The sequence below is a fragment of the Phocoena phocoena genome, chromosome 5 (genome assembly GCF_963924675.1).
Source record: "Phocoena phocoena chromosome 5, mPhoPho1.1, whole genome shotgun sequence".
NCBI classification, from domain to species: domain Eukaryota; kingdom Metazoa; phylum Chordata; class Mammalia; order Artiodactyla; family Phocoenidae; genus Phocoena; species Phocoena phocoena.
In genome coordinates, this window is record NC_089223.1 from 75,472,609 (window position 1) to 75,485,412 (window position 12,804).

The 12,804-nt window shown below is 35.2% G+C and overlaps 1 protein-coding gene across 2 annotated transcripts in view; it reads right to left on the reverse strand.

Annotated features, from left to right (window-relative positions):
* Positions 1-12,804, reverse strand: part of KLHL5 (kelch like family member 5) — a 63,280-nt gene that overhangs the window by 27,487 nt on the left and 22,989 nt on the right. For both annotated transcript variants that reach the window (XM_065877343.1, XM_065877342.1), the window contains 3 exons: positions 11,929-12,065; positions 11,192-11,388; positions 1,111-1,323 (listed from right to left, as the gene is read on the reverse strand). In XM_065877343.1, coding sequence (XP_065733415.1) covers positions 1,111-1,323; positions 11,192-11,388; positions 11,929-12,065 — 547 coding nt within the window. The remainder of the gene's footprint in view (positions 1-1,110; positions 1,324-11,191; positions 11,389-11,928; positions 12,066-12,804) is intronic.

The following is a 12,804-nucleotide window of genomic DNA, read 5'->3' on the forward strand; positions in this document are numbered from 1 at the left end:
TCTATTTAAGGCCTCAAAATAAGTAGCAAAGTATGCAGAGGAAATTTTTGTATATTCCAGCTGAAACTGTAAAAAGGGGAAACTATGCAGGTAAATACATTACTGATTGCTTTGAATATACCAACTAGATATCTCAATTCTAAAATAATGGTAATAATTATACTAATATTATTTATAACACATTTTATTTCACAGAGCACTTTTCTGATCCTCATAAAAATCCTGTGAGATAGAAAGGATGTTATCTCCACTTGACAGATGAAGAAACCGATGTAAGTGAATTTGCCAAGTCACAGAGTTTTAGGATGTCAGAGCCAGAACTATTAACATGTTATTAATTTATATACCATCAGAATCCAGCATTTAGTGGATACTTAATAAATGTGTGGCAAATGAATTAATCTAAATTTTCTGGTTCCTAGAGTCCAGTGTTTCTTTCATTAGCAGCTTTATTAATTCTTCAGTTGCTAGGATAGGTCTGCAGCTGAGTCAAATAAAATTACTAACCTCAAAGCAACAATGTTACTTAATGGATGCAATTTAGATAGACCTTCTGGGTTGAAAACAAACAGAATTTTATTTTTGCTATCTTTTCACCTTAACATTTCATAGGGATATATATAAAATAACCATATTGAATAGAATAAATAAGCTCATGTTAATGTAATTAATAGATAAGCTCATATTAATGTAATTAGCATAAAGTGAATACAGTAGTCCCTCAGTATTCTGGGGACAAGGGGTTGGTTCTAGGATTTGTGTGGATACAACATTTCACCTCAAATATGTAGTATTTGCAGATAACATCTACACAGTCTCCTGTATACTTTAAATCATCTCTGGATTACCTACAATACCAAATACAATGCAAATGCTATGTAAATAGTTGTAAATGCAACGTAAATGTTATGTAATAGTTGCTGGTACAGGACAGCTTCAAGTTTTGCATTTTGGAATTTTCTGGAATTTTAAAAAAAATATTTTCAATCTACACTTCGCTGAAATTGAGATGTGGAGCCCACAGATGTGGAAGGCTGACTACTCAAAGTTGCAGCAACTACTGTTGGTTGAAATTATGACATTGATTTTAAATAATCAAAAATAGTTTACCTGTGGCGCAAGGAGAGGTAGCCTAATATAAGCCAAAAGTTTACTGAGATCTTTCCGTCTCTCTTCCAAATCATGACGGACCCAAGTAAGAAGTGCATTCAATATTGTCTCCTCACTAGGAATGTTCATGTCATCACTGGCCAAGAGCTTTGCAATTTCACTGGCCGGTAATAACACAAATTCCTGGTTTCGAATTACTTCCATGAAATGTTCCTAGAGGGAAAAAGAGCATATAATTGATATTGTTTCTTCTGTCCATCACAGTTTAAAAGAAACTAAACATTTTTTAATTAGATGCCAAAACACAGTTTATACTTCAGCCCTTCCTTACAATGTATTATTGCGTGCAAGGGAAAAAACACAGAAGAAAATAACATTTAAAATGTAATTATGTTGCTGAAATTCTTATTTCTATGTAAGTAGAATTAAAGCTTTGTATCATTTATTACAATTAAAAAATAAATTTGGGACTTTTAGGCATTGCTTTGCTCAAGTTAGGGAATAGTTTTGGCAAGTCTTTCAAAGGAAGATAGAAAAAAATGACATAGACACTTTGTATGATTAACATCAAAAGTGAGTTTAGATTTGTGGTGCAGAAGATTTTGGCCAAGAGGGGAGCGATATACCTGGGTGAGAATGAAGTTATTTCTCTTACCCAGAAATGGCCTCTAGGGTGGCTAAATTTCCCAAGACCATTCTGAACCACGGAAGTCTTCTCAGACTGCCTGGGAAGAGAATGTGTCCTTAGAGCTATCCATGAGCCAAACTGGCCTTTAAAAGTATTTTAATATTATTTATAAGACCACCAAGGATTTTAGGTCTGATTTGAAAACTTTAATCTCTTCTTACCTGATTTATGTACAAAGTTCTTTGGTCTCATAGGAAAAACAGCCAAAACAAAAATGTTGACCTACAGTACACTGGGACTCCAGGGCCTTAGACCGAAGATGACTCAGTTCTGGCTACATTCTAGAATCAGCCTCTTTATAATTTGAAATGGAAGATAAAAATGCCCTTAGATAACTTTTACTAGACTATTATGCTAAACAATCTAAAGAGAAAAGAAATAGTCTTCTGTTGTAAAAGGTTACAAGTCTTAATGCATGGGCTGCTTACACAGTTATAATACAAACGCAAATGCTATAAGTATTGCCCCTTAATGTTTTTCTTATGCTTCTTAACGTACTATGGCTGTCTCAGCATACAGTTTTAATAAAAAATGCTAAGGCTGTTTAAATCAGAGCTATTTAAAAATAGCTCAAGATATTTAAATTAGAGCTAGAGATAAGGACTATCAACAATTATCTTCTATATTAAGATGAGAATTGTATTTTCCATATAGCATCCAGTAACCCAAGTTAGGTACTGATCTAAGATATATCTTGGGTTGACATTTCACTCCTTTCCAAGAAATTCTTAAGAGGAAAACCATACATGAATAATTAACTACATTCAATTGCCTCAATTCATCATGATTTGTTAAAGATGCCCAAATGAATCTATTTTAATATGACTGATTATCATTTTTCAGAAATATATTTTAACAAAACCTCAGGGCTGGAATGGCTTCAAGCAAATTGTACTACTCAATTGTATAGCGACATTATAAAATGATTTGGTAACACACAGCAAGAGCTATAAAAATGTTGAAGCTCTCAACTCGTAGTTATACCACAAGTAGTTTAATCCTTAGTAAATAATTCACAAGAGGGGGAAGAAAAAGCTGATGCTTCTCTAATGGTGCTTCTTTGTATTATTATTTATAATAGTAAAAAAATGGGAAATAGCTTAAATGTCCAGCTCTAGGGGGTTGTAACTCAATTGGCTATTTTTCAGGCATTAACAATTTTAGGGACAAAGACCAAATAGATAAATGGAAAGATATTTATTATATAATGTTAGATGAGATTCTGAAGAAATCAAAATAATATACATTTCTAATTGTTCAAAAGTATAGTGTATAGCACTGTCAGCAGTTATACAACACTTGCCATACATTCAAATGGAATTAATTTCATTTTATCAATGAGAAAAAGGTTATAAATATTCATTTAATTAATAGTTTATTTGTTGATATATCTACTTCAGAACAATGCCCATTCCATTCTGGTATAATTTGTATTAAGTGAAAATGGAGTTTTTCAATACCTTACAGAAATACTACTGAACTCAAGGTTAAACATAAAGTGCTTTTCAAAAGTATTAATTTGGTTTTGAAGCAAGTACTTTAGCAAAATTCAATGTTTTTTTACAGGTTTTCTAGAACAAGAAACAAAATTTAAAATTGTAAAATCAAATGTTTGTATTTATTTTATCAATCCACAATGACATTCAATATTTGTAATGACATAACCAGTCATAAGATTTTTTTTTGTAGAGGTTACATGATGTCTTCCAGGTCACGTTCAGTGGCAGTCAGAACAAGAACAAAAGTTTCCAGATTTCAGGATTACAAGAAGGAACTTTTCATCCTTTTCTATTTGTATTCGTGCAGGATGAGTGAACATCCCAAGTATGTGCACTATTTGCTAATTGTGACAGTTGATTTCACTCTGTGGCACTGTGCTTACTTCATATTTTAAATCCATTTTACGATACAAACAGCTATCATGCTACCAAACACTTGCTAGCATTATGCTCTTTCCTCCTTTGGAATAGTTTTCAAGCACATGAAATTACTGAGGGATTTATTTAAATTGAAGACTGAATTTTGCTATACATTTTGATTCAGTTCCCACAGCAACAACTCAAATCACACAACCTGCCTCTAAATTACTTACTGTTATTAGAATTCAATTTCATGTCTCTGCTGAAACTGAATAATGTTAAATAATGGTCTTGGGGAGAAAAAAACTACCACAACTAACTGGCTATGAAAATAGCATTATAAACATCGAGCTAATTTAAATTTAATTTATATCTAAGCCTTAAAGGAGCAACTGTGCCTCTACTGTAAAGAACAGCAATGACCTAAATGCATACAAATGTTTGCATGTGAATAAAACTCCTTCTTAGGTAAGAAATATTACGTAAATTATGTAATGATTACAAAGGAAAAAAAATCCACCTTTATTTTATTTATATTTATCTTATTCGAAAAAAATTTGAACCTGAGCTATAAAAGTTAAACTAAGAAATTTACAGGGAAGAATAAAGACTGGGGGGGACGATAACTTCAACCACCAGAGGGCAGACAGCAGAAGCAAGAAGAACTCCAATCTTGCAGCCTGTGGAACGAAAACAACATTCACAGAAAAACAGACAAAATGAAAAGGCAGAGGACTATGTACCAGATGAAGGAACAAGAAAAAAACCCAGTAAAACAACTAAAAGAAGTGAAGATAGGCAACCTTCCAGAAAAAGAATTCAGAATAATGATAGGGACGATGATCCAGGACCTCGGAAAAAGAATGGAGGCAAAGATGGAGAAGATGCAAGAAATGTTTAACAAAGACCTAGAAGAATTAAAGAACAAACACCTAGAAGAATTAAAGAACAAACAAACAGAGATGAACAACACAATAACTGACATGAAAAATACACTAGAAGGAACCAATAGCAGAATAACTGAGGCAGAAGAACAGATAAGTGACCTGGAACACAGAATGGTGGAATTTACTGCCGCAGAACTGAATAAAGAGAAAAGAATGAAAAGAAATGAAGACAGCCCAAGAGACCTCTGGGACAACATTAAATACACCAACATTTGCATTATAGGGGTCCCAGAAGGAGAAGAGAGAGAGAAAGGACCAGAGAAAATATCTGAAGAGATTACTAGTCGAAAACTTCCCTAACATGGGAAAGGAAATAGCCACCCAAGTCCAGGAAGTGCAGAGAGTCCCAGGCAGGATAAACCCAAGAGGAAACACGCCGAGACACACAGTAACCAAACTGACAGAAATTAAAGACAAAGAAAAATTATTGAAAGCAGCAAGGGAAAAACGACAAATAACATACAAGGGAACTCCCATAAGGTTAACAGCTGATTTCTCAGCAGAAACTCTACAAGCTAGAAGGGAGTGGCATGATATACTTCAAGTGATGAAAGGGAAGTAACTACAACCAAGATTACTCTACGCAGCAAGTATCTCATTCAGAATCAACAAAGAAATCAAAACCTTACAGACAAGCAAAAGCTAAGAGAGGGCTTCACTGGTGGTGCAGTGGTTGAGAGTCTGCCTGCCGATGCAGGGGACATGGGTTTGTGCCCTGGTCCGGGAAGATCCCACATGCCGTGGAGCGGCTGGGCCCGTGAGCCATGGCCATTGAGCATGCACGTCCGGAGCCTGTGCTCCGCAACAGGATAGGCCACAACAGTGAGAGGCCCATGTACCGCAAAAAAAAAAAAAAAGCTAAGAGAATTCAGCACCACCAAACCAGCTCTACAACAAATGCTAGAGGAACTTCTCTAAGTGGGAAACACAAGAGAAGAAAAGGACCTACAAAAACAAACCCCAAACAAGAAAATGGTCATAGGAACACACATACAGATAATTACCTTAAATGTGAATGGATTAAATGCTCCAACCAAAAGACACAGGCTTGCTGATTGGATACAAAAAGAGACCCATATATATGCTGTCTACAAGAGACCCACTTCAGACACATACAGACTGAAAGTGAGGGGATGGAAAAAGATATTCTATGCAAATGGAAATCAAAAGAAAGCTGGAGTAGCAATACTCATATCAGATAAAATAGACTTTAAAATAAAGAATGTGACAAGAGACAAGGAAGGACCTACATAATGATCAAGGGATCAATTCAAGAAGAAGATATAACAATTATAAATATATATGCACCCAACATAGGAGCACCTCAATACATAACGCAACTGCCAACAGCTATAAAAGAGGAAATAGACAGTAACACAATAATACTGGGGGACTTTAACACGTCACTTACACCAATGGACAGATCATCCAGACAGAAAACTAATAAGGAAACAAAAGCTTTAAATGACACAACAGACCAGATAGATAAGGTACTTGTAGGACATTCCATCCAAAAACAGCAGATTACACTTTCTTCTCAAGTGCACACGGAACATTCTCCAGGATAGATCACATCTTGGGTCACTAAACAAGCTTCGGTAAATTTAAAAAAACTAAAATCATATCAAGCATCTTTTCCAACCAGAACGCTAGGAGATTAAAAACAAATCACCAGGAAAAAAACGTAAAAAGCACAAACACATGGAAGCTAAACAATACGTTACTAAATAACCAAGAAATCACTGAAGAAATCAAAGACAAAGTCAAAAAATACCTAGAGACAAATGACAAAGAAAACATGACAAACCCAAACCTATGGGATGCAGCAAAAGCAGTTCTAAGACAGAAGTTTACAGCAACACAATCCTACCTCAAAAGAACAAGAATTTCAAATAAACAATCTAACCTTACACCTAAAGGAACTAGAGAAAGAAGAACAAACAAACCCAAAGTTAGTAGAAGGAAAGAAATCATAAAGATCAGAGCAGAAATAAAATAGAAACAAAACAAGAGCAAAGATCAATAAAACTAAAAGCTGGTTCTTTAAGATAAACAAAATTGATAAACCTTTAGCCAGACTCATCAAGAAAGAGAGGGGACTCAAATCAACAAAATTAGAAGTGAAAAAGGAGAGGTTACAACCGACACCACAGAAATACAAAGCATCTTAAGAGATTACTACATGCAACTCTATGCCAATAAAATGGACAACCTGGAAGAAATGGACAAATTCTTAGAAATGCACAACCTGCCAAGACTGAATCAGGAAGAAATAGAAAATATGAACAGACCAATCACAAGCACTGAGATTGAAACTGTGATTAAAAATCTTCCAACAAACAAAAGTCCAGGACCAGATGGCTTCACAGGTGAATTCTATCAAACATTTAGAGAAGAGCTAACATCTATCCTTCTCAAACTCTTCCAAAAAACTGCAGAGGAAGGAACACTCCCAAACTCATTCTACGAGGCCACTATCACCCTGATACCAAACCAGACAAAGATACTACAAAAAAAGAAAATTACAAATATCACTAATGAATATAGATGCAAAAATCCTCAACAAAATACTAGCAAACAATCCAACAACATATTAAAAGGATCATACACCACGATCAAGTGGGATTTATCCCAGGGATGCAAGCATTCCTCAATATATGCAAATCAATCAGTGTGATACACCATATTAACAAGTTGAAGAATAAAAACCATATGATCATCTCAATAGATGCAGAAAAAGCTTCTGACAAAATTCAACACCGATTTATGATAAAAACTCTCCAGAAAGTGGGCATAGAGGGAACCTACCTCAACACAATAAAGGCTGTATATGACGAAACCACAGGCAACATCGTTCTCAGTGGTGAAAAACTGAAACCATTTCTTCTAAGATCAGGAACAAGAAAAGGTTGCCCACTCTCACCACTATTATTCAACATACTTTTGGTAGTTTTAGCCACGGCAATCAGAGAAGAAAAAGAAATAAAAGGAATCCTAATCGGAAACGAAGTAAAACTGTCACTGCACATGACATGATACTATACATAGATGATCCTAAAGATGCCACCAGAAAACTACTAGAGCTAATCAATGAATTTGGTAAAGTTGCAGGATATGAAACTAATGCACAGAAATCTCTTGCATTCCTATACACTAACAATGAAAGATCAGAAAGAGAAATTAAGGAAACAATCTCATTCACTATTGCAACAAAAGAATAAAATACCTAGGAATTAACCTATCTAAGGAAGTGAAAGACCTGTACTCAGAAAATTACAAGACACTGATGAAAGAAATCAAAGATGACACAAACAGATGGAGAGATACACCATGTTCTTTGTTTGGAAGAATCAATATTGTGAAAATGACTCTACTACCCAAAGCAATCTACAGATTCAATCCAATCCCTATCAAATTACCAATGGAATTTTTTACAGAACTAGAACAAAAAAATTTTAAAACCTGTATGGAGACACAAAAGACCCCAAATAGCCAAAGCAATCTTGAGGGAAAAAAATGGAGCTGGAGGAATCAGACTCCCTGACTTCAGACTACACTACAAAGCTATAATAATCAAGACAATACGGTACTGGCACAAAAACAGAAACATAGATCAATGGAACAGGATAGAAAGCCCAGAGATAAACCCATGCACCTATGGTCAACTAATCTGTGACAAAGAAGGCAAGGATATACAATGGAGAAAAGACCGCCTCTTCAATAAGTGGTGCTGGGAAAACTGGACAGCTACATGCAAAAGAATGAAATTAGAACACTCCCTAACACCATACACAAAAATAAACTCAAAATGGATTAAAGACCTAAATGTAAGACTGGACACTATAAAACTCTTAGAGGAAAACATAGGAAGAACACTCTTTGACATAATTTACAGCAAGATCTTTTTTGACCCACCTTCTAGAGAAGTTGAAATAAAAACAAAAATAAACAAATGGGACCGAATGAAACTTAAAAGCTTTTGCACGGCAAAGGAAACTATAAACAAGACGAAAAGACAACCCTCAGAATGGGAGAAAATATTTGCAAACGAATCAACAGTCAATGGATTAATCTCCAAAATATATAAACAGCTCATGCATCTCAATATTAAAAAAAACAAACAACCCAATCCAAAAATGGGCAGAAGACCTAAATAGACATTTCTCCAATGAAGACATACAGATGGCCGAGAGGCACATGAAAAGCTGCTCAACATCACTAATTATTAGAGAAATGCAAATCAAAACTACAATGAGGTATCACCTCACACCGGTTAGAATGGGAGTCATCAGAAAATCTACAAACAACAAATGCTGGAGAGGGTGTGGAGAAAAGGGAACCCTCTTGCACTTGAAATTTTGGTGGGAATGTAAACTGATACAGCCACTATGGAGAACAGTATGGAGATTCCTTAAAAAACTAAAAAAAGAATTACCATATGACCAAGTTATCCCACTACCGGGCATACACCCTGAGAAAAACCATAATTCAAAAAGACACATGTGGGCTTCCCTGGTGGCGCAGTGGTTGAGAGTCCGCCTGCCAACGCAGGGGACACGGGTTCACGCCCCAGTCTGGGAAGATCCCATATGCCGTGGAGCGGCTAGGCCTGTGAGCCATGGCCGCTGAGCCTGCGCGTCCGGAGCCTGTGCTCCGCAACGGGAGAGGCCACAACAGTGAGAGGCCCGCATACCGCAAAAAAAAAGACACATACACACCAATGTTCATTGCAGCACTATTTACAATAGCCAGGTCATGGAAGCAACTTAAATGCCCATCGACAGACGAATGGATAAAGAAGAAATGGTACATATATACAATGGAATATTACTCAGCCATAAAAAGGAACGAAATTGGGTCATTTGTGGAGACGTGGATGGACCTAGAGACTGTCATACAGAGTGAAGTCAGAAAGAGAAAAACAAATATCATATAGTAACACATATGTGGAATCTAGAAAAATGGTACAGATGAACTGGTTTGCAAGGCAGAGACAGAGATGTAGAGAACAAAAATATGGACACCAGGGAGGGAAAGCGGGTGGTGGTAGGTAGGATGAATTAGGAGATTGGGATTGACATATATACACTAATATGTATAAAATAGATTAAGTAATAAGAACCTGCTGTATAAAAAAATTCAGAAAACAACAAACAAACAAACAAAAATTTAAAGAGGGTACCAGTCTCCTTAAAAAAAAAAAAAAAAAAAGAAAGGCTTGAGGGGGAAATATTTCAAAGGACTTAATTTAAAAGATGTTAAGCTAATACGATGCTAGGTCTGTACAGTACTGCCCTGTCTACACAATCTCTATTTTTTCACTTGAAACACTTTGACATCATAAATAAGAAACATTTCTAAGAAGCGATTACACCACGGGGAGAATAAAGGTTCTGCTTTTGCCTGAGTGCTTTTGCTCACTCACATAGATCACTACTGTGTTGAACAGAGTAAATCTAAATGATGATGATGATGATGATATCATTTATTGACTGGGTATACTATGTATCAACTACTGTTTTAAGTGCTAAACTTCTATTAACTCATTTAATCCTCACATTAAGCTCATGAAGTAAGCAGAATTAATCTTCCTCATAGTTACAAATATCTATTCTTATAATTTTTTCCAAATCTCTATTTCTCTAGTAGAAGATTCCTAAAGTACTGTTCAATCCCTTCACCTACAAACCAATTCAATGGAAGGAAGGGGGATGGAAGAGAGGAAAGACAAAAAAATATCCCTTAAACGTTGACTAAATCAGTAACATGGATAATGATATATGTGTATGTGAATGTTCACATTCTTTCTTCTCTCAGAAGCCGTATTGCCCTAAATGAAGCATTTAAAGCAAAAATTTCAATCACTGCCCAAGTGTGAAGACCCATGTGTAGCAAGATGGTCATTCCTTAAAAATCAACACACCTCCGTTCCCCAAATCCCTCTACTATTAAGATGGTGGAGGCTGGTCCCAACAGTATGCCCTCAACATGCCCCTATTTTCTTGCTGTCCTAGATCAATCTATATCCATTATCCTCCAGGCTTCTGAATCAGAACCCCCTGTGTTTTACTTTGAGCACATAATTTGCTACAATTAATAAGAACATTTTTCTATGTAGCTAAAGACACTTCTAACATATAGTCAGATTTATCCTTAATAAAAAGTCTCCCTTTCATCCTCCTATCTTCTGTACTAATACTGCACCAATACACTACAATCACTATCACCAACTTCCAACAGTATGTGGACAATTCTGAAATTCATCCATGTACTACAAAATAAACTGTCTGGGGGGGAAATCCTGCTTTAAAAAGCAGCAGATCTGAAAATCTTGAATGGAATAGTCCTAGGCTACCGCTCTGCTTCTTAGTGGCTATAATAACTTAAGGCTTGACTCATAAGTCCAGGAGAAATATTACTTGATGTTTTTTCCTCTTAACTCAATGAAAATATGACAAACTACACAGTGAGCCTGAACCTCAAGACATATGCAGAGCCATGGGAAGACAGCAACATGTAGATAAGCCTGCAACAATAAGGAATAAAGCAAAGAGCATATACCTTCCTGCTTTTCAAAAAATACATACCATAGTATAATTGTGAGCCACTTTATGCAAATCTGTACAACCTTGAGCATCAGCAAAAGAACGGATTCCAAGACAGTTGGATGGGTGAAGCTGTTTCATTAAAAACTTACAGCATGCTTCCACAACCTGTGAAAGCTGAAGAAGGCAAGCTGTAGATAACAGGCACTCAATATTATCTTCTTTTAATTCAAGGCGGCCTTAATGATAAAAAGAAATTCCATTAACTATGGAATTATATTAACTTTAGTTTATAAGGTAATTGGTGTGAACAGTAATAATTCTAAACAAGAGCTCATTACATGCATTCCAGACATAGATGATTTAAGACATTCCAAAAAGAAAAAAAGTACTAAACATGAAAAAAAACGATTAGCACTTTGCGACTTCTACTAAAATTTAAAAATTAATAGCTTGTTTCCAGAATTTTTAAAGAATGATTTAATTAGTAATATATCTATTACATATAACTAAAATTTTAAATGCAATAATTAAAAACATAACTCATCAAATTATTACATTAATATTTAAAAATATCATTCAATAGCTTAATTATGATAACCATTTTAAAGGTTCTAATATAGAGGTTTTAACCTATATACATACCACCAGGGGTGGTGATTATATAACAGCAGAATTAACTGTTACCTAAGGCAGGCTTTATTAAAAGCAGAAATCTGAAATCATATAATACAATTTACATTTAAGAAGTTTTAAATTCATATTCTCAGATTTATTACCTGTATATGCATACTGAATCAAGGACCATAGTGAATTTGGTTCTACACCTTCCATTTTTATTTCTTCTTGCCTTGCTTCCCTGACATCATTAGTAAACATGGCAGCAAAATAATCTGAGACAGAAGAGAGCACCAATCTAAGAACATATTAGAAGAAAAGCAACAAATCAGTGACAACATCAAAGCTGATGTTCATTAGTAAATGCGGCTGCTTTCTTTTTCCTTATTTTTCTTTTCCTTTTTAAAAAAATTTTGTTACCCATAGAAAGTGCTTGGTACTGAGAAATGCATTTTAAGTTTGACAAATTGCTTTATGCTCTAGCTCCTTCCTTTGAGTAACAAATTACCATTACTGAAAATTTTCTGCTGACATAAATGATTTACTCATTCACTACTTAAATATCCCTTTTTAACATCCTGAAAAAAAAGCTACAAGCTCACAGCATTAAACTGATGGTAAAAAAAATGGGGGGAAGAATGTAAAGGTTCTTCTTTTTATCACTTTTGAAAATAATCTAAGTTTTGTTTTAATTGTAGAGGTAGTCAATATATGGAAGACATTTGAGACTGGTTTTAGGTTATTTTTAAAAAATAGTTATTTATGTATTTGGCTGTGCCAGGTCTTCATTGCCACACGTGGGATCTTCGTTGCAGCATGTGGGATCTTTTAGTTGTTGTCATGCAAACTCTTAGTTGCAGCATGTGGGATCCAGTTCCCTGACCAGGGATCAAACCTGGGCCCCCTGCATTGGGAGCACGAGTCTCAGCCACTGGACCACCAGGGAAGTCCCTAGCAGGTTATTTTTAAACTTCATGATTTTTAAATTATTATAGTATATTATAATGCTTGTATTTTGTTATAAAATTATATCATTA